Here is a 27788-nt window from a genome sequence, read left to right as displayed (position 1 = left end):
TCTCCCCTACAGTAAGATTACAGTTTCATGACCACAAGAGTTCAAATTCACATAATGAAAATCACAATATTTGAACAAGGTAGCAAAGCTGTACAGACAAAAACAGAAAATAAAGATGCAAAAAAGGTCATTTTGTCAATTTTGATGCAATAATAAATAATGCTTATAATAGCACAGTCAACACTGAATTTTAATCAAGCACAACAGGTAACATGGTCAATAACAGGAGCGGATTCAGATATATTTTCTGACAGTATTCCAAAGTATCTTTGTTGATCCATCCTATATTTTGATGGTCTTCCAACATAAAAAAATAGATACCAGTCAATATAAACTTTAAAACCTGACTGTCTTCCGGAAGACCCAGAATATGGTCTCAATCTACCCCTTCAATAAGATTACAGTTTCAGAACCATGAGAGTTCAAATTCACATGATGAAAGTCAGAATATTTGAAAAATGATGACAGTGTATAATATTACATAATGTTTAAAAACATAAATACCAATACAGCTGCTTATGGGGAAAATAGAGAAAATGTGCAGAGCCTCAGGTGGATGGGAGTTAAAAGTCACAAATGCCAGTGTTTGAGAAAAAATTAAAAAGAAAACGTAACAAAACTAGAAAAGTGCTCCGAGAGCGCAGACCTCCGCCAAGGCAGCAATTTTTGATTATTATTGATTGATTATTGATCCGGATCACCACCAAAAACTAATAATCTTTTCATTGGCCCACTTCTGACAGTTCCTGAAAATTTCATCAAAATCGGTCCAAAACTTTTTGAGTTATGTTGATGACAGACAAACATGGGTGAAAACATGAACACATCTGTGTCTGTACATAAAAAGTGAGAAAACAGCACAACTTCCATATAAATGGCCCGATCATGCCGATTTTGAACTTGACTTGCATATTATGAATATTCATCAGTTCTGTAAGTTTCAAGCCAAAAGGTAAAATGTTTTTTCACTTATCGTGTTATTGGTGTTGCATGAATGCTGAAAAAAAGGGAAAAAACAGCATAACTTCACTAAAAATGGCCCAATCATGCTGATTTTCGAACTTGACCTGCATATTATGAATATTCATCAGTTCTGTTTAGTTTCAAGCCAATGGCGACGACAGACGCTGGTGACGGCTATATGTACAGACACCTGTGTCTGTACATAAAAATTAGGCAATGTGTCAAATTTGTAGTGCAGCCAACAATCCCTTTATTGTTGCCATTACAGTTTTTCCTTTATTGTATTAGTACTGTATGTCAATTCATATAAAAACAAGTTGTGAACAAATGACAATGCTTTATTGTTGGATGGTTTGTGCCTGTTACCAAACAATTTTCACTTTTTCTGGACCTTTATTAGAATGTCAGTTTACTCAACCAAGTTCTTCAATCAAACTTTTTTATAATAAATGATTAATCTTTAAATAGAAGCTCTGTTGTTAGAAAAGCCTGTTTGGCTAATTTTATCTCAACTACTACTGTAACAGGTTGTAACAACAATTTGAGTGAAAGAATGAATTATCAAACTGTAATACCCTAAAATAAAACCTGCAAGCAAACCAGTTTTTATTTTACTTTTAAACATTTTTAGTACCTTTCTGCTAATTGGGTTCTATTCTGCATTTAAAATACTACCCTTGGATAATAAAACACCTATAAATATTGTATCTGACAAACAATTCTGAATGCAAAGTCGATGTCCATCATCAGTAAATATAGACAAAAATCCCTTGCAGAGTGCAGTTTTTCTTTCAATTAACAATGTGTTCACTTGCAAATGTATTTGCAATGGGCACGCTGTTGATATATTTGACCCCATCCACTCCCATAATACACTTACTTATATTGCATGTTTTCTTATCCTAAGTAATTTAAAATTTGCAATAGGTCACTTGACAGATCTAACAAAGAAAAAACAACCCGGCACATTAAGAAACTAAATAAATGATATGCATACACAAAATGCTTATAAACATTGCTATCTTCAGTTTATCCCACTTATGCTAATACAGCAAAAAACTAATGAACATCAAAACCATGAATCACTGCCTTAGAATTACACATTTCAATCCAGAATTAAATGACAAAAATTAACATTAGCAGCAGATGTATGCATATATGTATTTCTTTTTAAATGTAGAATATTTAATTTTATTCTCAATGTAAAAGTTAGAAACCATAGTATGCAAAACGCTCGATTCTTAACCATGTTCAAAGTTCATTTACCACCTCTTTTCTTTTTAACTTCACATTAAATAAATAGCCAAGAAACACATTAAAATTAATTTCAATTATTTACAAAACTTGAACTTGATAGGTAACTCAACCACCTCACATACATATTATTTGTATGAAAATGTATGTTAGCAGCAACTGTGAGCTTGAATTAATACATAATAACTTAATTAGTTGAATCACAATGTAGACACCATGTACACTCTGACAGAGCATGTATGTTTTTTAGTATGACTTGAATACATAATATAAGTTAAAACACACATATTTAACATTCCACATGGTACGTTACCTGAACAAGATTACATACAACAATAAACAAAGTAAGTGTCTGAAACAGTTAAACTTCTCATAACTAACAATGCTGACAGGTCCTTTTTTGTTTTTCAATTTCTACACCTGCTTCTACAAGGAATAAAAACACCTAGGATGTCTGTAACTACTCAAGGGTACATATCACTATCTCTGAAATAGTCTCTTTTCTAACTTCTTTGTAGTAAAATGTTTACTACATGCCCTAAAGACACAACCTCATGATATTTTTTATCAACATATTTTCCAATCCAAAACTAAAACAAAGACACTTTCTACCTAAAAAAAAAAAAAAAAAAAACAAACAAAAACAGAACCCAGGATTTTAAATACAAACATTTGCAATGTTTATGAACAATACCCTAACAGTGACAAACCAACACAAGTTTACAAATTACAATACAAACATGAAACACACCACATCATAACAGAATAATTACCTCTGCTGCCTAAAGGGGCTCTATTAGAGGGGGGGAGGGGAGTAGGTATCATGTTAAAGGGATAATAACTCTTCGTTTTGGCCAAAAAATGAATTTTCCTGGAGTAAACAACAATTTTCCCATACTAACCAATGGTTAATGAATCCATTTTCACATTCAAAGTTAGTCCCTGGTTTTTTTCTAAAAAGTTTGGTTTTTTGTTAAAATCTCTTAAGAGATTATAACAGAGTATAGCCATCAATGGAGGTCACATGGTCTGAAGACAAGCTCAGATATCAGAATAATAGCTATAACTGCTGTTTTTGTCAAAACACAGAATATATTATATTTCTGTGAATTATTCACAATGTTTTTATTGTGAAAAATAGACCTCATACGAAGAGTTATTATCCCTTTAAGCACATTTTTCTTGTATCCTCAAGTAGGGTTCTAGCTATGAACCACCAGATTACTCTGTTGGGTCCCCACCTATATATCGCCTTTATGCTTTTTTTCCTGAATTGAGCACACGCATTCCTCGTATTTCTATTTTAAGTATGGGGTATTAATAACATTTTTCTATAAGGCTGCAACATGATTTTGGTATATAACCCAGCTTCTACAATAACATTGCCTGCAGTGGGGGAAGCTATATGTATAAGGAGGTACTAAAGCTCCTTAAACTGTGTCACAGACACAATCCATGACACAATACATGACTGCCACTCATCCATGACACTTGGCTGTCACATGATGGAGTGAACAGCGTCTCCAAAGCCGAGTAAGATCCAGGGATGCAAGCTACTTGTGTGGATACAGCAATGTATAATTCCATGAAAACTGAATGATTTTACAAAAGCAAAAATCCTGCATAAAACCCCTTTAACCAACATAACACATACATCATGTCACTGTATTACTCACTACTATGTTACATTACATAAAATGTTGTACACACAAAGTGCTAAACAGTCAGATGTGCATTATATAACCTCTCTTGACACCGATTCTTATCAATGAGCACTGAACATATTAAGCTCATATATAGCATTCTAAAAGAAGAATTCTTTGCAACTCCCACACCTAATTTATTTTTTCTTTCTTTCTTTTTTCATAACCAATTCCCAATGGGGCACACAGTATCAAACTGACATAAAATGAACCATCAATCCCGTAATATCCTTTTGTAGCCAATATATTACAACCCATAAACATACAAAAAGGAAGCAAAACTACAAATCCAAACCCAGAAATATTTTCTAGATTACAAGAAATAAGGTAAAACCAAATGGGGAAGAGCACACTGTTGCGTATCAGATACCTTATGCATACCAGCACACATTCAGATGTGTTTTATCATAGCTGGCCTTCTATCAAAATTTTACTTCAAGCTGTGAATTTTTATACTAGGAGGAAACTGGGACACTAAACCAGACGCATCACCCCTCGATATAATGAAATTCAAAAAATTTTTCTCATCTCTGGACCGTGATCTTGTAACAGGAACACCATACCAAGTACATACTCATTATAGGTGTGCATTCTAGTCCCCCACATAGGCTCCTGTCAACTACTTCTTCTTAGTATAAAATCAGGACATAACTAACTAGTGGGCATCATTTTTTCTTTGATTTGATAGCTATAGGCAGAGAGGCAGCATAGTGTGGTGAGCTGCCCTCCACTTCATCACTACTTGAGATGGATGACGGTGAATCCACGCTTTCATCTGGACAAGGGCTGTCTGGAGGCTTGCAAGGCGATTCATGCTGCAACAGGTGTGACAAGGCATCTACTTTCTGTTCCTGAGTGTTGGAGGTCCCTGGAGCATCCCCCTGAGATAGCAAGAAAAACCATATACCATCTATAATAAATGTTAATGGCACTTACTTGTTTTTATTTGTGTCCTTTTTACTTATTTTTCAATCATCAAAATTTAAAATTCTCTTTGTTTATTTGATTGTATTTCTTTCTATTTTAAAATGGTTATTTTTAATTAATTTATTTGGGGGGAATTAGCCTCAAATGGAATATGAAGCACATTTCATTATAAAATGTCAAATGGCAAATTACAGCGCAGTCAGATTTATTGTTGTCCACAATGAGAAAAATATTTCATCATCCAAAATAAGATTTATGGTAATATTCCTAAATTAGCCTTCTATATAACAGAGAGCATTATGTAACACACAACAACCCACCTTATGCAATTCTGGGAAGTCTTCCTCATTTAGCTGGAACTTTTCTAAACCAGAGTCATAAGAACTTGATTCCCTGAAAAATAAAAATAAAATGTGGATTTAATATGAATCCCCATTGAAAAAAAATAACAAAGGGTAGAAAATATGATTTATGCACTGAATGATTTCAATGGCATAAAAAGCAAATATTTATATTACCTTTGGTACCCATGCAGGAAAGGACAAGTAAGACCCTTGAAGCAGCACCCTTCTTCCCAGAACCTACAGGTTATCTGGGTAAGATCATGAGAAAATTTACAGTCCGCCCTTCTACAGTGACCCTCCAAGAAGAAGCTGCATGGCTTCTTGCGTGGCCCTGCAATGTACAGAAATACGCTTTACTGTGTGTGTGTCAGCCCCTCTATCATTATTATCATTATTGATTTCAGTTATAACAAAACTAGCATATATGCAGGAAATAGGTCCTTCTTGTTGGCCTAGATATTGCTGCCAAATACAAAACACTAATTCTACATTTCCTCCAAAGATTGTTCCAGCACTTATAATATGAATGCTTGCCTGATTTATCTTTCCTCGGCTTCTGGACTTCAAAGTGCTTTCCTGAGGTTCTCCACTGTTCTTCCAGATCGGATGAGTATAACACCTGAGCATGGGACGGCATGGGCACAGAGTCCACTATCTCCAAAGGGAACATCTACAAACATCACAAAACACATTGAGATCAACACAGAGCAAACTCAGGTTATATGACAGAGCCACTTAAATCCTACAATCAGTGATATCTACAATTTTTTGTGTTCTTAAAGTTATTCTGACATGAGAATTTGAATTCAAAGACTAATGCTTTTCTTGACTTAAATGAATTTATAAATAAATTTGGTAATCGTGCCACAATTATCAATCACTAACCTGTAATAGAAAGTCAGCTGTGTTATCAGTGAAAACATCGTCATCCTGTTCATTTTTCTCCTTGCCATTTTTGTTGTTTACTCTCCTCGAGGTCACCGGAATCTCTTCCCCAGAACTGTCTTCCTCTTCATCGTCTTGTATCAACTCCTTCCAAGGCTTGGTGCTCCTCTGTTTCACAGGCTTTCCACAAGAATCTTTCCTCTGTTTGTGATTGTCAACTTCAGTTGACCAGTGATACTTCCCCGTGTCATGCATGCCCGATGACTGCCAGCTACCAAAGTGTATTTTAGGCACACCTGGATTGCCTTCAAAGACTGAAGAGCTTTGTCCACCTGGGTGCCAACTTTCAGATAAACAATGACCCTGTCCAGTCTGTTCTTCACGTTTCTCTTTACGGTCATTCTTTTGTGTCTCTTTCCATAAGTTACTAGTGCTATTTACTAGGAATAAATACTGTACAGGTTCAGAGTTCTGATCCCCTCCATTTTGCTGCTGACAGTTGCTGTCAGCGCTCCAGGGATTCCACCCACTCTCTACAGGAGCAGTGGGGAGGACAGAGTCCTGGGAATGATCAAAACATCTGTCCTCGGCAAAATCACAGCTAAGGTTGTCATATGGACTCAAGTCCACATGCTTTACAGCAGGAGTCTCTGTCTCCAGTTTAGCACCAGCTTGGAAATCAGTGCCTAATCTACTATTACTACTACTACTAGCACCCAGGTCTGGTACCAGAAGTTGCACCTTGGAGTTGGGCAAAGAACTACATGCCCCACTCTCGGTAAGGGGGTTCAGGCTAGCCTCGGCTATTCTTTCACCCCCCTCCTCTTGTGATGTCTCCGTATTGTGCATCTGACATAATGAGAGCACGTCTATTTCATCGTCCGTTATCCACAGTTCTCGTAAGCTGCTGGCAATATCAAAAATATGACCAGACCACAGTCTGGTCTGATCACCAATGGCACCAGCTGCAATCTGACTTGAGCAATTAACATATACAGGAGAGTCTACTTCTCTTTGGTTATCTGCTGTTCTATGATTGTAAGGTAACTGAGAGTCTAAATTCTCCTTATCTAAATGTGACATAAGTTTCTCAAAGGCACCACCTCCTTCCTCCTCAATGGAGGTCATAACTGTGTTATTGCCAAGTTTATGACACATGCCTAACTGCTGCCTACTGTCACTCATGCTATCCCTCAAATTATCACAGCTACAAGAAGAGTCTGTTTGTGCAGACTTATTATTGTCTCTTTGAATCTTAAACTTTGGTACAAACTCGGCCCCATTTTCTTGGGACACCTCATCTCCAAGGTACACTTGGTAATTGCTTCCGTAGGAATCTGCAGCAGACTCCTCTTCGTTTGCTTCTTCAGTTGGAGATGTCACTTGGGTGTTGCTACTGGAGTCATTTTCTAAGCTTTCAGTGCGTGGCGTCTGGATAGGCCTGAAGTGAGTCTTGGGTGAAAAGAACAGGTTCTCTTCCTCCACCTCCCCAGATAGAGGGGGTGTTACATTTTTAGCGATAGTTGCAGCTGCAACAGCGGCAGCAACATTCCTTCTGTAATGTGTCAGGAGTTTTAAATGTTGTTGATTCAGCTGACTATAAAAATCACTGCCACGTCTGTATCTCCTAAAGGCTGATCCCCTGAATATTTCAGACTCACTGAAGACATGATGCAGAGGCCTATGTGTAGGGTCTTCCGATGCACCAAAATATGAGTAAGTGCCAGTGTCTCCAGAACAACTTGCATAAGTACATAATGCACTATCCACAGATATACTACGAGCCCTAAATCTCCCTACAGGGGGATCTGAGGAGAGATCTTCTTCAGAATTATCATTCTCTAATTCTTCTAAATTGTTTACTAATGCACTATGAAACCAGTCCTTATCCCAAGAACTGGAAAGACTAAGGTTGTCTACGTAGGAACTTTTATTTCCCCAAGTTTCACCTACAGCCCTTATACTCCAAATATTATCTAAAGAATCCGTGGGAACATTCCCATACACCCCACCATTGATGAAAGTCTGCTCGCCATTAAGAATGCCATACCCCAGATCGGGAAAGGATCTAATAGCAGACCAATCTTCGGCAAAAGACAAGATCCCATTGCTGACCCAAAGGTTGTGAGCGTTACCCTCAAAACTGAACGGCCTGTGTGAATTCACATCCCACAGCTGAAAGGTGTCCTGACCAGGTGCTCTCCTCGGAGAAATAAGACTGCTAATGCTGTCCATCCAGGGATAGCTGCTTTGATTCATGCAATCCATCTCTAGGCACAGCCCCTCCGAATAGCCATCATGTAGAAACCTGTGGGTACTCATGCTTCTGAACACAGATTCACCAAAGGACAATTCAAGATTCAAGCCGCTAAACATATTTGAGGCTGTGAATAGTCCATGGTGATCTGAGAATCCGTTTGAACTTCCCCAGGGATAAGAACTTGTGGTGATGCCATTTACAGCAAGAGGACTCCAGATTGAGCTCCCAGTGATCAGTTCCAAAGGCCAGAAGCTATCAGAAGACAGGGTTTCTTTGACTGGATCAATGTTACTGGACTCGTTGTTATTGTAGTCTTCTGTGTGGCTCTGGGTACCAGAAGAAATCTTCTCAGCACTGGGCTCTCCCTGTGTCAACTGGCACTGAGAACCACCTGTGTCTGACAATAATGTGTTTTCATTCTTATCCAAACTCTGTAAAGAACTCTCTGTTTCACTTTTCTGTTCCAACATGCTTTCCCTTATGACACCTACTGCTGAGAGTGGCGACTCGGGTTGAACCCCATCTTCTTGGGAGGCATATCCTAAGGACTCATTATCCCAGAAGACTTCTTCACCGGGACTGAGCAGGACATCTTCAGTGCGAACCAATTCTGGCATGGGGTTGGGTTCTTCACAGCTATTCTCATCAGAACTTTCACTCTGTGAGAGGAACCAGTGACAAGGATCTGGGCTGCTCTCAGTCGTCTTGCCTGCAGCTGCTTCTTCAGCTAAGACAACAGGTTCCTCTTGGTCAGTCTTTGATGCATTTTCAAACAATTTTAAGAATCTTGACTGGGATGGTAACTCATTATTTGATTCTACAAAAGCCTCCTGCGATTCCTCAAACAGTGCCACTAAGTCTAGGCCTACTTCAGGGGTGCTCCTTCGATACGGCTCTTCATGATGAACAGTAAGGCCACGATTATACAAGCGGATGGTATTGGGAGTAGGTGAGTGCCGGAACATCTCATCCAGAGGCTTAACATACCAACCGTAGTCCTCCTGAAGTTCTGGGGTCACTGATCTCTTGGGCCTAAAGGAGAAGGTGGATGCCCTCTCTGCAGTAGTCTGTTTTATGCCTTTCTTAGGCACTTGTGCGTGCTGAGGGTAAGGGGAGGTCCTTCTTCCAGACTCATCCTCGCTACTGGTTTTGCTGCTACTAGCTGACAGTGGAGAAGAGTGACCACTGCTAGGTCTAAACTTTGGCACAATAAATGATGGTTTCTGTTTGCCATGAAGAGGCCATGTGTTTGTCTTGCTGGATGAAAAATGTTTGCCAGCTTTACCTCTTCTCTCTTGGTCGAAAGGCCTTCTTGAAATTTCATGCCTTCCAAAGCGCCCATGTTTGGGCTGGGGAGTGACTGATCGTCTTGACTTTATTTTCGACTGTGTTTCAACTTCTGTTGTGTTTCTAGCTTGAACTGAATAATTCTTATTCTCATTCAGCTGTTTTCTGGTGTATGCAGGCTTTCTTCCAACTCCAACAGGTCCTTCTTTTTTCACCACACCTGGCTTAATGGACTTATCAGACTTAACAATGACTGGGGAATGATTGGAAGTTCCATCAGCACTCTTGCACCGCTTTGCTTCTGGTTTGCCTCTACTGTCTTCTTTTCTATTTTTTTCAGTCTTGGTTGAGTTGGTGAGGCGAGAGTCACTTAAGTTCCCCAGACCATCTTCTTTGTTTCCTACTTTTTCACTCCACAGCTTGGCTTTGCCCTTCTTCCATACAACACCAAAGGCGGATCCCTGCTGTTCCTTTCCAGATAGAGAAGGGAAGGCTGCAAAGTACCTGACAGTAAAATGTGCCATTTTAGAATATAAATAAATAAACCTTGCATGTTATGATTCATAGTGTTATTTAAGATAATAACTATGACACTTTTCATTTAATACTTGACACTATTAATGCAAAAAGAAGCAACAGAGACTGAACTTTTTTCATATTTTAACTTAAAGAGATGATAACAATTGTAATCAAATGACGTTGGCTTTCAACAGCTCAGTGGTTACATAAGATATCTATTTACCAGTAGAAAAAGGTCTAATTATGCAGAATATTGAATAAAATCCTCGCAGTCTAAATTACTCACTTTTCCTTTGGATCACCAGGAGAAGCTGCAATTACTTCATTCTTACTAGGAGTGGGAGTTGATGCCACATCTGAAAAAACGAAATTGAACTAATCAACTAGAGGATCAGAGAGGCGATACCGCCTCCGAATATTGTACCACCAGCTGGAGCAAGCGCATTCGTATAGACCCCCACATACACAAAATAAGGGACATAGCCACCAGTTTTGTGCTTGACAAGCTGTAAAAATGCAATCAACAAGAATTTTTAAACTATTGCAAAAAATATATATGGTACAATCAAATTTAAGTTCTTCGTAAGGTAGGTCAAGGGTCAATTTCAAGGTCACAGTAAATTGCCAGTATATGACTTCCTATTCAAGCTCAAGAGTAACTATGGACCTATCTCTGTCAAGTTTGAAGTTAAAAGAGAAAGAAATTAGCAGAGTTCAGTTCATGATAAAAAGTAGGTCAAAGGTCAATTTCAAGGTCACATTTAGATTGCCAGTATATGACTTTCTATTCAAGTTCAATAGTAACTATGGACCTATCTCTGCCAGTTTTGGAGATAAAAGGGAAGCAAAATTTGCAAAGTTCAGTTTATGGTGAAAAGTAGGACAAAGGTCAATTTTAATGTCACATTTATAATGCCAGTATATGACTTCCTATTCAAGTTCAATAGTAACTACGGACCTATCTCAGCCAGTTTTGGAGATAAAAGGAAAGCAAAATGTGCAAAATTCAGTTTATGGTGTAAAGTAGGTCAAAGGTCAATTTTAAGGTCACATTTAGATTGCCAGTATATGACTTCCTTTTCAAGTTCAATAGTAACTATGGACCTATCTCTGCCAGTTTTGGAGATAAAAGGAAAGCAAAATTTGCAAAGTTCAGTTCATGGTGAAAAGTAGGTCAAAGGTCAATTTCAAGGTCACATTTAGATTGCCAGTATATGACTTCCTATTCAAGTTCAATAGTAACTATGGACCTATCTCAGAAAGTTTTGGAGATAAAAGGGAAGCAAAATTTGCAAAATTCAGTTCATGGTGAAAAGTAGGTCAAAGGTCAATTTCAAGGTCACATTTAGATTGCCAGTATATGACTTCCTATTCAAGTTCAATAGTAACTATGGACCTATCTCTGCCAGTTTTGGAGATAAAAGGGAAGCAAAATTTGCAAAGTTCAGTTTATGGTGAAAAGTAGGTCAAAGGTCAATTTTGAGGTCACATTTAGATTGCCAGTATATGACTTCCTATTCAAGTTCAATAGTAACTACGGACCTATCTCAGCCAGTTTTGGAGATAAAAGGAAAGCAAAATTTGCAAAATTCAGTTCATGGTGTAAAGTAGGTCAAAGGTCAATTTTAAGGTCACATTTAGATTGCCAGTATATGACTTCCTATTCAAGTTCAATAGTAACTACAGACCTATCTCAGCCAGTTTTGGAGATAAAAGGAAAGCAAAATTTGCAAAATTCAGTTCATGGTGTAAAGTAGGTCAAAGGTCAATTTTAAGGTCACATTTAGATTGCCAGTATATGACTTCCTATTCAAGTTCAATAGTAACTATGGACCTATCTCTGCCAGTTTTGGAGATAAAAGGGAAGCAAATATTGCAAAGTTCAGTTTATGGTGAAAAGTAGGTCAAAGGTCAATTTTAAGGTCACATTTAGATTGCCAGTATATGACTTCCTATTCAAGTTCAATAGTAACTATGGACCTATCTCTGCCAGTTTTGGAGATAAAAGGGAAGAAAAATTTGCAAAGTTCAGTTCATGGTGAAAAGTAGGTCAAAGGTCACTTTCAAGGTCATAGTAAGATTGCCAGTATATGACTTCCTATTCAACTTCAATAGTAACTATGGACCTATCTCTGCCAGTTTTGGAGATAAAAGGGAAGAAAAATTTGCAAAGTTCAGTTCATGGTGAAAAGTAGGTCAAAGGTCACTTTCAAGGTCATAGTAAGATTGCCAGTATATGACTTCCTATTCAAGTTCAATAGTAACTATGGACCTATCTCTGCCAGTTTTGGAGATATAAGGGACTAAATGTTATAATTTTGGAGTTACCATAATGTGCCTTAAATTCCGTGCAGAAAAAATTAATTAAAATAAAAAAAATGTCATTTTGGTTAAAATTCTTGAAATAGGAGGTGCTCTGAAGTTTCAGAAGTTCAAATTTGATGAAATAATGTCATTTTTGAACACAAGTTGTCTGCTTTGCCAAGCCTTATGTTTTATTTTTCCAGAGTTCAAAATTTATTATCCATTACCGTACTGCACATTTTGCTTTTACCACCAATATGTACTTTTTGATACAGCGTAACTCGAAAACCGTATGGAATACAAAAAAACCAAGACCACCTCCAGTGTTTGGCTTTACATGCTCTACAAAATGCAAAAAAGAATGGGTCTCTAGCATTAATGGTTCCCGAATTAGAGACAGTTTTCAGTTTCGGTATCTTATGGCCGCTACTCCCGTGAAAATGCACCGATTGACCCCAAATTCATGGAGATGAAAGATGACCTGAAGGGTAACACCTTCCAATAATATTATTGGTTAAGTCTGTGTGGTGTCTGAATAACAGGGCAAAAAAATTTTTTTTCGTAAAAAATTTCATTTTTTTGAAAATTTTGGCCCATTTGACCTTGAAGTAAAGGTCAAAGGTCAAATCCAAGGGTATATTTGAAATCTACACATATGACTTTTGGAAAGTCGTCTATAGAAATTTTTCCCATAACTCCTTCCGTAGGGTAGATAATTAGCATTTAATTTTGCCATTTTTAGACAAGGGTGCATTGCAATGAGTGCCACACCCAGACCCCAATACCGACAAAGCCCAAATTTTACGTGGAACGAGTTGAGATTATAGGTGACCTAAATCCATGAGATGGGTACGGGGGCCCTTACCGTCTAGGAGGAGAAGCGGTAACGGTAGCCGTCCGGCGGAGCCGGCGGAACGATCCGGATGGGACCGAAACCATGTGTACCGCCAGCGCTAACGCTGGTGGTACAATAATATTTTACTTCTAATGAGGTCTGGGTAATGCTCACTGGGCCAGCCACTTACATATTATCAATTATCACAATGGTCTATTTGCTTTGATATCACAGTGACACCCTTTAGATCCCTGGCCTCTTAATTTTAACCAATAATTTCCAATAATGAAACTTTAAGAAGTAGAAACCCAACTAAACACACCAGAAAATGTTCCCCCAACTCATGTAGTTACCAATTTTAAGAAACCATATCTAGGAATGCATTCAAGGGGGCGTGTGTGTGTGTGTGTGTGTGGGGGGGGGGGGGGGGGGGGGGGGTTGTAACATAAAATACTTGCATTTCTGTTATCAGGAAGTACTGTAACAAACCCGTACACCCAGTACAACCTACGGTTACTTTAAGCATGACTTCAGGCCCACATTTTCAACTTGGCAAGAGTTAAATAAAAATTGTTCTGCACCTGGGGATGTTAGGCCTGCAATCGTTATAGTCAAAACTGATAACTGCACAGGCTTAGATTCTCTTTTCATGTCTGGTTGAGATCAGAAAAACAAGTCTAAAAGCTAACAGCAACGAAGCTACTTAAAGAAAAAATAAGACTCAATTAAGCTGATACTTGCATCAAGAATATTTCAATTTGAGAGCTCTTTTCTGCATTAGCAAAAAATTCACTTACTACAAGTGTTAAACCTATTCAACATTCTTCATAAAACTTACAGTACTGACTTAATTCTGTACCACAGTTGATAAATCGAATAAAACTGAAAGATTTGCATGAGAGGAAAAATTCTGATATATGGAATATTTACATCACTGATAACCAACTTTGTCAAAGAAAAAAAAGAATGGAAAAGCACGAATCCATAAAAAGTTTAAAAATTCCAAGATGCCTATAAGAACACAAGCTGCTAGCATAACACAGTATCGTGTAGACACACAAACACACTGTCAGGTGTATTTAAGGCACAGGCATAATATATAATTGATCACCCAGTCTTCCTGACCTTTATACTGGTATACACCTTGAGGGTGCACTCAAGAACCATATAGATATTCACAGTCTATGATACTAGTTTGAGTTCCTGTTAGATGGGTACTTCATACAGACTACTGTTATCAACACTGCTATCTCCTACAGAACAATGTATAGTAACAGGAAGCCCAAAATGGATAATTATCACATTGTGAAATTCGTGATATGCACATGCATCATTACCCTAATGCAAAAAGCATACCTTCTGAATGTACTGCTAATTGCCTATGCAGATGCTCTACGCAGTGTGCTCTGCAGCACAAATTGATCTAAAAGTGCATTTGCCCCCCCCCCCAAAACACCCAAGTAAATTCTCTTCAAGAACAATGCACTATCAAATCTTCATTGTTTATTGAACATCTTTGGATTATGATAACCTGTATGACATTTCCTTTGCCAACAGTCATGTGAATATCATGCACCCAAATTATGTGAAGGAAGTATATGGTATAGTATTGGCCTTTGCTTATTAAGCACAGAAGCTGGACAGGTTAAAAGACAAAAAGCCACAGTAAGTCAGTAAGGTTAACCAACTTTGTTTAAAAAAACTATCTGACAACATAAAATGACAAGATATTGCACAGGACACAATTACCCACCATTTGCTATAGGAATCTCCTATATACTATAAGTTATGAGACATATCACCCCACTACAACTTAAAATCATTTATTACTGCTCCAGTGCAATAAAAGGCTTTGGTATCACCATCATATGTAGAATTGATTTTTTCAGACTTCAATATGGGGCAATCAATATTTGCAGCATGTGGGCTAGGCATATACTTCCTTCACAGCAGTGTACTACTAAGGTCACAAGATGGTATGCTATCACAATATAAACATACCTTTTTTCAGTGAGGACTGTTGCTTCAGTTTGACGCATAACTCTTCAATGAGATTCTCAATGTCTGAATCCTGAAAAAGAAAAAATATTTTAAAGTTACAAAAAAAAAAAAAAAGACAAAATTCATATGATATTTCAAATTTATCACAACTGATTCATTTATTTAATGACTCTTGCCAAGTCTGTTCTGAAGAAATAAATATATGTAGGTAAGAAATTCCAGCACACTTTGTGATGAAAATTATAAATAAAATGAATAAAAAAGCCCTATATCCACTGGCAACATACTTATGCCAGCTTGAAGCCTGACACTGATTGATTGCATGTAAATACAACACATACGGATCTAGATAACTAAGCAGAATAATAATATTTACAGAGTGGCAGTGCTCAATTTTATTTCTCTTGTTACATGATCTGACAATGTGACAGAGCTCAAACTGAGTAGCTCTTTTGTCTAATGTCATATAAACACTAGAATAACACCTGTAAACAACAGAAGTAAGTCCTTTTCTGCAGGATATACATAAACGCATCAAGTTGTCAACTCTGGATTTAAAGATCACTTTCTCACAACAGAGCACGTCAAAATATAAAGAATCAGGGACTCCATTTAAATAATATATAAATCCATATCAATTCAGACTACAAAAAGAAATACTTTACATATTAATTTTCTTTGAAAGCAGTGCATAGTTCATTCATGTACTATCTAACTTAATTATTATTATTTATATTTTTTGTAAATTATGAACATTTCTAGAAAGATCCCCTCTTTGAAACATTCCAATTTCTTAAAACACATTTTATTGATTTCCAGTGTTATTTCAGCCTCTGGGTCTGTTGTGTAATGTGGTTTCAGTGCTTCATTACAGGTGCAGTGCTTCAACTGCGACAGAGCATTCTTCAAACCTTAGACCCCATTCCCATAGAAACCATCAGTCTAAGTAAATTGACCCTACTCTGCGGGGACTCTTGCTGAGTGCAATCAGCTAAACTGAATGATGCTCCTCCTCTTGTTTCCAACATACTCTTAGGCTTCGTTCACATGGAAAGTCTATTTTCTAAAAATCTATTTTCTATTCGCGGTATATCTTGTGATCACGGTCTGTGCCCTGAATGTCCCGTGGCATAATTACTGGCAGCGCGAGCCAGTTACTATAAGTTACTATAAGTAACTGGCTCGCACTGTCAGTAATTACGCCGCGGGATATTCAGGGCACAGACCGTGATCATAAGATACCGCAAATAGAAAATAGATTTTTAGAAAATAGACTTTCCATGTGAACGAAGCCTTATAATCACCAGCTTTTCTGTATCTTACTAAACGCTAGGAAGAAGCCTGTCATTCAATTAAGCTGATTGCTCTTAGCAAGAGTCTCCGCAAAGTTGGATTGATCTACATAGACTAAAAGTGTCTATTGGAATGGGGCCTAAGAAATATAGGTTGACAGGCCCCCTTCAATTAAAGCCATTGCTAAAGCATAAACCTGAATACTGCCAGTCACCTGACAACTAGATCATTCATCTTCTCGCCCAGTGTAGCTGATCTGAGGTCAAGCAGGAGGTGTTGCTCCATCTATCAAACATGATGGCATTTTACAAAAGACAAGTGACAAGGCCTGCCCTTGATACCTGTGTGACTCTTGGGGACAAGTATCCCTGTTAACTTTATTCAGTCACTTCCTTCTACCTTTTTCTTTCTTTCTTTGGCAAAATTTGTAAAAATTACCTAATGCTATTCAGCTTCCTGTACAATCACATCTCAACTTTTAGCACTATGAAGAATCCATTTATATGTATTATTGGTAATGCTTTCTTGGCAATCAAAAACTAAACCAGATTCAGAGATAGGATCAAATAAGAACCACGGAAATTTATCAGCTTAGATACTGAACTAACCCACTGCGCAAGGTTATTAACTAGAACATCAAATAAAGTCAGCATTATCACTGAAAGCAGATTATCCCCCCCCCCTTTGCTATCTATAAATGGGAAATGAAAAACATATGTATGCACAAATACATATTGGTTCTGAGAATAATTTACCTAGATTCCATGTTCTTTACATAAATACCTAGGGGCACAACTACTAGTAGATGTTTCATATTGAAAAAGATATTGAACTGAATGTACAAAATTGCACAATGCTAACCTACCAACAGATTTTTTCATATGCACAACTGTATGTGAAGGCCTGTATGAGGGTAATGACTGAAAAATTGTAAGACAAGGCAAGACAAGACTGCACCCAGGGATGGACAGATAGTCAACCCAAGTCTAGATTACTCCTCTGTATTTGGGAGAGGGGGGGGGAAGAGACTTAAAAATTAGGTGCAACTATGAACCTGTAGATTTCTTTTACAATTGGAGATGTAATATACATTTTTATACTCTAAACATGCCTTCCAGAAGTTCCTTAGTTTGCACTTACAGTAATACATATATATTCAATTTCACAAGAGAAGTCTTGTTTCTTTCTGAACTAAGCAAAGGATGATCAACGTTTCCAATTCCTAAATGAGAAAAACCGTTTTTCTTCCTACTAGATATCACCTCCTTTTAAACTCACAACATCAAACGTAAATCATAAGAGTATCATGTAATGTCAACAAACCTCAAAAAGTTATCAAAACAGTGTTTTATAAATATATCCTATGCAAGGAACATGCATTATTTTTCCTTCAGTGCTTGGATTTATTTTCACCCATCAAATAACTAATCCAACTTCCCTCAGTCTACTCTAACTCAGATAAGCAAGTCTAAATGTAGGCTCTTTTGCCAACATATCAACACCCATGGAAATTGATTAAGCAATAGTTTCTGTTTCTTCCATCAATGGCTTCTTACAAAAATCCAGGTGTAATATATATATCACTTTTGAAGGATACACTTTGATAAATCTTAAGATAAACAAATCAAAAATCCTTGACTTAAAAGAAGACAGTAAAAGATGATTTTCGAGGACTAAAAAAACACCATTTCATAATATATGAGGAAATTTTAACCAATTCTGACTGATCAACTGAGATGTTTTATTTTCAAAACACTGCGAGTACTTAGTTTGTATAAAACTTTTTATATGATTTGGATAAAAGGCTGCCTCAAATACTAGTCACATCCCTCCTAATATCAATCATTGAACCAACATGTCAAGTCAGTTCTGTTGCAAACTGAATAACAGATTAATATATTCAGATTTTGTTCCACTTAATATGATGTCATCACAATATGTGCTTTTCACAAAAAAAAAAAAAAGAAGGATAATGCCATCTGTTAAATGTACTGACTGAGACACAGCACTTGCATATAAATGACTGATGAATTTAGTTGTTCTGAAAGCTTGTTTATTCTTTTTTTTTCAACTTCTTAAAATCCTTTTGATGCTGTAAAGCCAGTATCCACATACATCAATATATAGAAAAAGAGCACCCTAAAATAATAATAAAACAAGCTATCCAAGCAATCTTTTTACATCTATAGTTAAATGTATTAATATACATATGCACAAATACAAGCAGCCCCATTGTTGATTTAAAGTTTTTGTTTTCCTTCAAAAGAAACAAGTCAGGATGCTTGTGACACTTATAGCCTTTTAATATTACGTCTCTGACAGCCAGGTTGATAACTGTACATAGAAAAAGGAAGTAATTTGTTTGATAATGGATTTACAGCTATTCTTAATTATGGTCAATATGACCTCACAGTGACAGAACAACAGATGTTAATCATGTCAAAAGCAGGAGAGCTGTCCATCACTTAGAAATATCATACCATTATCTAGCACCCCATAATTTGTTATCAGATACCAGAACAAAGAAATCAAGAACCTGCCCCAGCTACACAATACTACTTGGTGGGATTGGGAATTCAGTTTTAATCCAGTTAGTCCTTTTTAAGTATTTTATCTTAAATTTGTCATTTTAAAAGTCAAGCTGTACACAAATATATTAATAGTAGCATGCCACTGATGTCTGGGCTAGTATAGGTTTTCAATGGATGACCTGAATGATGGTAGGTTTGTAGGTCAACATGGTGGTCAAAAGGTGACTGGACCACATCAAATCTAACTCTTTGATCAACTTCTTTAGAAATAAATAAAAATGATTGTAATACTAAAATTAACTCAGTAAAACCCAGGTGTATAAAATGTAAATCAATAACCTTGCAGCCCACTCAACTTACTTGATCTGTCACTGACAGTAAGCATTCAACTGCAGCACTTTTCTTCACTTGGTCTGGGTCCACTTCCACCGACTTACGCTTGTCAGACTTCTTATCTACCTTCTTGGTCTTGCTTTTAGGCTTCCGAACACTGGGGACTGGTTCTCGTTTCTTTGGAGAATGAAATGGGTCTTGGTAATCTACTTCAACACTGTCCTGCTGTAGGATACTCAGGATGTATCGAGTGTAGATCATAGCATCAATGCCCCGCACCTCCAACTCGTGGCCGAGCCAACTCTGTACAGAAGTGGACATGCTGGCTTCTCGAGACATTGTCTCAAGACCACAGAGTCCCTCACCTCTTCCTCCTGTGGCTCCTTGAGCCTCAATAGTTGGCCAACCTATTATGATGGCTGATTCCCATGTCTTCAAGAAAAGCAGTGATTATTCAACATAACGAGCTGGTTGCTGGATTTGTACTGGCCAAAGCCCGATCTTGGACATGAAATAGATGGGTGTTATACTTATTCTGCATCACTTCTTTTTGGCTGTATCATTTCAGGTTTAGGTCAATCATATGAACAATGCCTCTATCCTCCAAGAGAGACCTGCCAAGAGGTGTTTTTAGGCTGCCATTATACAAGTGTGCAGTGGATCTATTTTAAGCTGCAGCGCTGATACTTCCTAAGCTGACTGCCCAGTTGATTCACACACTTCATCCACATGGTGGAAGGTGTATTGTTGGGTTTTCTGTAATGAAAATAACAAAAATCTGCACTTTATTGAATTCTACAAGTATTTTAATTTTTATCTTTTACACTCTATATTTCATCTTACTGAATGCCACACCTCACTTCCACCAGCTACTTTCATGTAAACATAATTGCTATGGTCAATTTATCAAATACTTCAAACAGCTGAATGACCAGATGATCTATTAACTTTTTAAAGTATGCACTGGAAGACTGTTACCAAATAAGCACCACATTTTAGAAACATCCAGTGTAAAGCATCCAGCCCAATTTTTCAAGGTAACTTTCAATGAATTATCATTAACTTGTTATACTTTATATAAAATGGTGTCCATTAATCTGATCATATCAGTTTATAAATAAAAGCATACAGTAGAACTGCAATGGAAACAGTGAGATCAATGATATTTGCTGCATCAAATTGATTGGAGAGGCCCTTAGACTTCTACAAACATGCATCTTAATGAGTAGAAGCTAGCTTTTAAAATGGAAAGCAAATTACTGGTGTCACCTGCTGCACACAGGCAAATTTTGTTGTTATTATGATATGCTAAATGTCATTTTATTCACTCTTTGCACTGTAATAGTCTGTATAGAAATTTGCTTATAAAGCTCATTTACAAAATTCATGTCACCATAGACAGTAGAACCCCCCACCTTTCAATATTATTTTTATAACACATACATATGACACACTTAAAACATTATGTGACTAATAATCACAAAACTAGCTTTATTTTGATACAATCGAGAAAAAGCAAAATTAAATCCTTCATCAAAATAAAGCATTCAAACAAATAAATTTAGTAGAAATCATTTAAAGCATTAATGTTACACTTAATGCATTCCCTCGTACCGTCTATATTGATAAGTAATATCGGGGCAGATAAACTTCCTCTGCCAAATTACCGTGAATGTCACTAAAACGTAAACGAAGATGGCGGATAAACAAATGGGGCCCACCTTCCAAGAGAATAAACCCAAAATAATGGAGCAAAGAGTGCATCCCATGATTCAAAATCTTAATTAGTTGACTTCAAAGCTTAACCTGTCTCTGTAATTTACAATACAGCCCAGCTCTATTAAGACTGAAGAAGAAGACTGATCTCATTAAAAAGAGGCCCAAAGCTAGGTGTCAGCTGAGAGATCTGAGTCTAATCGATGGGCCGGTGCCCTCCCACTATACATGTATATAAGTCCTCTCCTGTACAACAAACTCTACATTAACTGGAACATATATATTGGCCGACTAACAATTTAAGCAAAAAGTGCTTTTTGGAAGTCTGATCGTTTTCCTACCTTCTTAATCCTGAAGAAAAATTGGCCAACATCAAATAAAATTGACCAAGAAGACACAAATGTTGTCAATGCGGAAGCGGAACTTAATCCGCAAAGAAATAGTACTATACTATTGCGAAAAAAATCTCTATTCTTGCTGCCTTTTGCATTTGTTATCAAATATTATAATAAATATAAAATACTTCACTTAATGAAATAGCTGTATGATGTGAAACACTCTTGTTAAAATTATGGAAAAGTGAAATCCTTACACAACGCACTATTTACTTTGACCTTGAATATCGATCATGACTGATGCAAATATAGGCGCGTAACTGAAATTAGGAAAAATTTTGAAAGCCGTGTAATGTTCAACAAAGAGGGTGAAAGTTCACTAATTATAAACCATTTCATTGGATATTTTGTTCATTTGAGATAGTATCCCTCTATTATGTCACTGCGTAAATTTACGACAAAAAAATCATCATTGACAACTGCGACTGATAGATCCAACGTTATTGTGTCAGCTGCGACTAAGTCTACTGATTGCGTTGGCTGTATTAGCGTGAAAAATTAATGATATTTATTTTAAATCGAACATATTTTTATTAGAAGTATATTGGCTTCTAAAAATATATACATGGTGGCTTTAAAAATCTCATTTTAAATCTACAAAATTTGACTTGGGTTGACGAGGGATCTCATTCCTAAACTAGGTCACGGGGAATCCCCTAGAAAAATGGCTTCGGGTACAATGTTCGATGTTTCCAAAACAAAATTTCCAATTTCTTAGTTCAATTTAATACCAGAATTTGGTCTTTTGTGTTGCCTCATTGCAGAAATAAGGCATTTATAACATTGGCAGGTGAGAATGAAGCTGTTTAAAAGGAAAGTGAAACAGAATAACGATTAAATTTCGTCATTTTAGTGTAGATACCCAGGCGTGCATGTACTTTCACTTTAGAAATAAGACGGCTGATAAGACTTCCATTTGTAATTCAAGTCCTGTAAGATGCTCCTGTTTGAGCATGGTCGAATAACTGCTGTTGCTCATTAGAGATTTAACATGTGATACAAAAATTAAGGATACACGTATATAATTAATGGTAGTATTATGAATTTTGAACAGCTAAGTTTCTATTTCATGCAGATTTTAAGGCAACTCGACTGGCAATATGGATCTAGATGATCGTGGACAAACTCTGCACTTGTCTGTGTCAAACATCCCAACAGAAGCTACACGTGGAGAACTGTTTTCTTATTTTACTGAGGAACTTGGATATCCAGTTAAACATGTGCTGTATCCCATTGAGCCAGGAGAAGCAGTCGTCATACTTGATTGTTCTTTTCAAGGTATTTTTTCTGTTCTCTAGCTATAAACATGGCTTTGGAATGAAAGCATTGTATCAATATTTAAAGCAGGTTGTTTCAGTATTTTTCTCCTTTCTTAATTGTGTCATTATCATATTGTCCTTTAATGAAAATACCTGCATATCTATTTTCAGATCTGCAAATAGAGAGCATCATTGAAGCAGGAGCACAATTGAAGGGACATAAATTAATTTTGAGTAAAACCCCTCAGGTATATATTTCTTTGAAAAAAATCTCAGAAAATCTTGCTCAATTAAATTGAAAAAAAATTAAAATTAAAAATTAAATTAAAAAAAAAATCAATGCTAACAATAGCCTTAGTCTTGTAACTAAGCATAAAGCTTAGTTACAAGACTAAGGCTATTGTTAGCATTCATTTTTTTTTTAATTTAATTTTTCCATGTATCACTGTGTTTGGTTATACTAGTTTATTATTACACATAACTTACAATTGAACCATGGTTGCAAAGGCTGTAGATTTACTTTGTGATATTTATCATATGCTTTTCAGGTGTTCCATAATTTGTTTGTCACCATTGACTTCCAAATGCATGAACTGATGACAGAAGAGTTTTTGCAGGAGTTAAAAGCAGAAACAGGAGTCACAGTAACCTACAATGAAACTGATGATCAGTTTAGAATCCTTACAACTTGGCCACAAATCCAAATGGTTTACAACATGTTGGCACAGCTCTCCAAACAGAAAGTCGGTCAAGAATCACATGTATCAGCTTCACAAATAAAGCGCAGGAGACCACATTCAAGCAGCTCCATGCACAGACATAGGGCCACCTCAGAGCCTTCAGCAGGAGAGCGTCTTTCTACACACCATTGCACAGTTAGTTCCATAAATTTGAATACAAGACTTCAGGCTGAAGGCAGAAGTTACACCAGCAAGCCAGCATCAAGAACCCCTGGAAACAAATCCACAACAGTTCCTACAAGGCAATATGTCCAGTCTCCAGGAAGAAAGAGCCAGTTGAAAACAACTGATACAGGAGCAGTTACCAGATCTTTATCACTGGGAGAAGTACCAGTCAGCAGCCACATCTTCAAAGAGACTGGCAGAGATGTTATACATCCTATAGGGGAACATCCACCTCTGAGCATTTCCAAGGTTCCATTAACACTAAGAGGTAGAAGTCATTCTTTAGGTTCCCCTAGAGATGCTAAGGGTAACACTGATCCACTTCTTCCAGAGAGTCCAAGGCTGTACTTAAAGCAATGGAAGCCAGATCCCAAAGTTTCACAGTGGTTGTCTACAAACAGAAATAAACATTCAGCTCCCCCATCACAATCACATAAAATTACCACTGGACACTTTCATCAAGTAAAGTCAAGAATTCCTGTAGATGAAGAAAGAGAATCAATACGATCAGTTCCTATGGATTTTAAATACCAGAGTAATGCAAGCGACTTTGGTACAGCACAAGGTGATGTCAAAGGAAGAAAGAACAGAGAAACTCTACAGAAGAGTTTGTTTCAGCCTTCCGATCAAGAGAGCCAGTCATCATCCGCTCGCCATTCAGAGGTATCTCAGATAGAAAATCAAAGCAACAGACACCCAGGCTATGGGGATGATTATGCCACACACGTGTCAATTTTATCAGACCAGTTTTCAAGTTTGCCATCGGACTTCACACAAAGATTTGATATGGAGGTCACTTCAATAGTATCTGATCAAATGTCAAGCAACACTGACAATACAAGAGAAAGCAGCCCAATAGAGTCTAGTGATGAAAGCACAATCCACACCGTTTCAACCATTGAGGACATGTCTGCAGGCCCGACTCTAAGTGATGGGAATAGAGAAAAAGAAAGCCCATTGTTTGTGGAGAAGATCACTACAACAGAATTTGAAATTAATTCAAGCTCGGAACCCTCTGAAGCCCAGACACATAACAAAGAAACTTCTCAAAGAAGAGATCAGCAGTTACCAAAATCATGTTTCAAAACAGAGGGTGAACCTTCATTGTCTTCAGTCAAAGAAAGACCTCAGATGTCACGAAGGATAGCAGCTACATTTGGTCAGCAACAAGGCACTGCACAAGTCAATCGAGCAACCATGAAAAACACAAGTATGGAAATAGTACCAGGGCAGAAAGATACACCAAAAACAAAATCCCAAGAAACAAATCAAAATACTTTGAGAAAAGAAATGGTTGTACATAGAAATAAACAAGAGTCACAGGAGTTTGACATACCCAACATTGAAGGCGTGGAGCCCGTCATGATGGAGAGAGATTTGTGGGATTTTGTACAGTATTTGCATTCGGAAGAACTTGACCAAATAAAAAATGCAAATGATGTTGAATTTGATATTGAGGATGTTGCTGAATTCCTCCAGTTTAGAGTGGTTCCAAACCAGAGCAGTACGACAAAAAAAGCACAGAGGGCCATGGAGGAGATATCTTGTCTCTACCAGAAGTGTTTTTCTATTTGTGTGAAAGAAGAAATAGAAATCCCGAAAACAGTTGATGGGAAGAAGTTAAAGACATTTGTGGAGGATCTCAGAATGAAGTATCCTAAAACATTAATCAAAGAGATCAGTGGAGGGCTGCATATTGTTGGTGACAGAACTGATGTCTTTCTGGCAAAGCACAGACTGTATGAAGCAGTTGGAATGAAAGCTGGCAGGCACAGAGATCCCATGCCACAACGGCTTTCACAAGAAAGAAATGAAACTGAGCATGGTGATGGTCGAGCCTCTGAGAAGAATCGTGGACACACTAGCAACCAAGAGGTTGATGGAGCTGCAATAACCCATGAAGCTGATCAGTTAGACACCAATCTTTCTATGAGGGAAGAGATGACTGGAGTTCCCAAAGCTCCCAAAGAACATTACATTACTTACCAGGGGCTTCATCTTCTGGTGTATGAGGGAGATATCATTCAGGAATGTGTTTCTGTCATTGTAAGTGCTGCTAATTCTCAGCTCATGAATGGTGGTGGAGTAGCTGGGGCCATATCTAGAGCAGCAGGTCCAGGCTTGGAGATGGAATGTTCAGAGTTCATAGAAGAGTATGGTTGTTTGCCCATGGGGGATGTCATGCACACCACTGCTGGTGGCATGTTAAAGTGTGAGTTTGTCATTCATGCTGTAGGGCCAGTATGGGATATAAATCACGAGCAGGAGTGTGAAGACGACCTGATGATGACCTTTTTAAAGTGTTTCAGATATGCATCGGAGAAGTTGAAAGCAAAAACCATGGCAACACCTCTTATTAGCTCTGGTAAGAACATGAAAAATTTCATTTGTAAGTTTTTTTATGCCACCAAACATGATATTTCAGATATTCCCCATTTATTGATGTCATTCATTTAAACTTCACATGTACATATGTATTGTATATTAAATGCAAATAATGTGTACAATAACATGTATGATAAACTACTGGTAGTATCTAATAATGATCCAGTATTATTTCTGTTCAGGTATCTTTGGAATGCCATTGGACATCTGTACACGAGCCTTGATGCATGCTATTGACACCTACAGCAGACAGTATGGACTTGAAGGACCTCTGACAGAGATACATGTAGTCAACCTAGACACTGAAGGAACACTTTCCATTCAGAACACATTTTCCCAGTACTTTAATAATATCCGTGATGTGTCACAAAATATGATTGATAACTATCCTAAAGAAGGGTCATCAGTTGATCTTTGCATTGAACCCAAACCAGAATGTAAGGGTGGGCAAAATGTGAGAGGTGATGAAACTGGCCGGTCAAAATATGAATTAACAGATGCAAAGTTTGATGCCATGGCTCAAGATTTGGCATCATCTGGGCAACTGTTGCATTCTAAACATCACCAGGCCTTTCATCAGGAATCTAAACTTGCTGGTGGGGAAAGAGCTGTGAGACGTACTGACAAGAAGAAATCCAGTACTTGTGGCTACTGTCATAAAGAAATGGATATTGAATTCAAAAAGGAATGTGGACATCATCTATGCCTTGGATGTTACAACACATTTTCATCTCATGTGGGATGTCCAGTCTGTGTTAAACGTTAAAATATTCTTATTAAAAGTTTATTATTTATTTATTTATTTTTGGTGATACTATATGCCTTCTCTAGGAAAGACATTGCAAAAGTAGATAATTTTTTTATCCGTATAATGTATTCATCTTGATGCCATTTATCAGGCAAAAAATGTTATACAAGTCCTATGTTGATATACCAAGCAGTATAGTGGCCAAACAGCAAAATATTTTACATGCACCATGATGCACGACAAAAGAAGAAATTTAGCTTAGCTTCTACAGTAACAAGTGATGCTTACTTGATTATACATTGCACTGTATATGATTGTATATGTTGACAGTAACTTTTTTTTTTTTTTTTTTTTTTTTGCTTTTCACCTACTTTTTATCCAATATAAGCTTTATTCATTTTACAGGCCTTATAACTTTGTATTCTATATTGCACTAAAATTGAATGATGCTGTACATTATTATGCTTTTGGTCAATAATCAAAATATATATGTTTGCATTTTGGTCTTTGATGATTTGACTGTTAAAATTGTTCATTCTATGTGTCAAATCTCAAGGGGACTGATTGATTGTACATTTTCTGTTGTACAGATGATCTTGTTAGAGTATTTGAAATAATGATAGATATATATGTACTGCATAGTTGAAATATATATTTTATTTGATATATTTGGATGTGGTAACAACTTTGAACTGTGCTAGCATTTAATCTGAAATGTGTAATGAAAAAGATTAATTTGCTATAACTTAAATGTGGCTAAATTTAAAATAAAATTCATGTTTGACAGCAAGACTTCAGCTCTCTATTTATTTTAGTATCTGTTGAAGTTATTATATTGTGATGCAAACTATACAAATGATTTTTTAAAAAAGGTTTGAACCCCTTTAACAGTAACAGTGGCTAACACTCGTAATATTTAATTGTGCTTAGTACAGTACATG

General features: G+C 37.0%; 2 protein-coding genes across 2 annotated transcripts; one reads left to right on the top strand and one right to left on the bottom strand.

Moving 5' to 3' along the window:
* Positions 1-1280: 1280 nt before the first annotated feature.
* Positions 1281-21637, bottom strand: LOC106156599 (uncharacterized). Its single transcript, XM_087018545.1, has 9 exons — positions 21497-21637; positions 19467-20195; positions 15283-15352; positions 10429-10498; positions 6077-10127; positions 5726-5861; positions 5366-5522; positions 5168-5240; positions 1281-4801 (listed from the first exon to the last, which is right to left on the bottom strand). Exons 2-9 carry the CDS (start codon positions 19776-19778, stop codon positions 4586-4588), a joined length of 5085 nt encoding a protein of 1694 aa, XP_086874671.1. The 5' UTR covers positions 19779-20195; positions 21497-21637; the 3' UTR covers positions 1281-4585.
* A 312-nt stretch (positions 21638-21949) lies between these two features.
* Positions 21950-27637, top strand: LOC106156578 (uncharacterized). The gene is made up of 5 exons (XM_087018710.1): positions 21950-22340; positions 22626-22828; positions 22981-23057; positions 23358-26079; positions 26282-27637. Exons 2-5 carry the CDS (start codon positions 22651-22653, stop codon positions 26863-26865), a joined length of 3561 nt encoding a protein of 1186 aa, XP_086874836.1. The 5' UTR covers positions 21950-22340; positions 22626-22650; the 3' UTR covers positions 26866-27637.
* The last annotated feature ends 151 nt before the right edge of the window (positions 27638-27788 follow it).

This window comes from Lingula anatina, chromosome 1, assembly GCF_051362555.1.
Source record: "Lingula anatina isolate TDL-2025a chromosome 1, LinAna3.0, whole genome shotgun sequence".
Taxonomy (NCBI): domain Eukaryota; kingdom Metazoa; phylum Brachiopoda; class Lingulata; order Lingulida; family Lingulidae; genus Lingula; species Lingula anatina.
Note: the sequence above shows the minus strand (reverse complement) of the source record. Positions and strands in the feature narration are given on the sequence as shown.

What these genes read in the sequence shown, in the direction of transcription:
- LOC106156599 (XM_087018545.1), bottom strand. Translation starts at nt 19,778, where the DNA reads ATGTCTCGAGAAGCCAGCATGTCCACTTCTGTACAGAGTTGGCTCGGC. An exon ending in ACAGTCCTCACTGAAAAAAG is followed by an intron (nt 10,499 to 15,282) that starts GTATGTTTATAT and finishes TCGTTTTTTCAG; the next exon opens with ATGTGGCATCAACTCCCACT. An exon ending in CAGCTGACTTTCTATTACAG is followed by an intron (nt 5,862 to 6,076) that starts GTTAGTGATTGA and finishes TGATGTTTGTAG; the next exon opens with ATGTTCCCTTTGGAGATAGT.
- LOC106156578 (XM_087018710.1), top strand. Translation starts at nt 22,651, where the DNA reads ATGGATCTAGATGATCGTGGACAAACTCTGCACTTGTCTGTGTCAAAC. An exon ending in TTTTGAGTAAAACCCCTCAG is followed by an intron (nt 23,058 to 23,357) that starts GTATATATTTCT and finishes TATGCTTTTCAG; the next exon opens with GTGTTCCATAATTTGTTTGT. An exon ending in AACACCTCTTATTAGCTCTG is followed by an intron (nt 26,080 to 26,281) that starts GTAAGAACATGA and finishes ATTTCTGTTCAG; the next exon opens with GTATCTTTGGAATGCCATTG.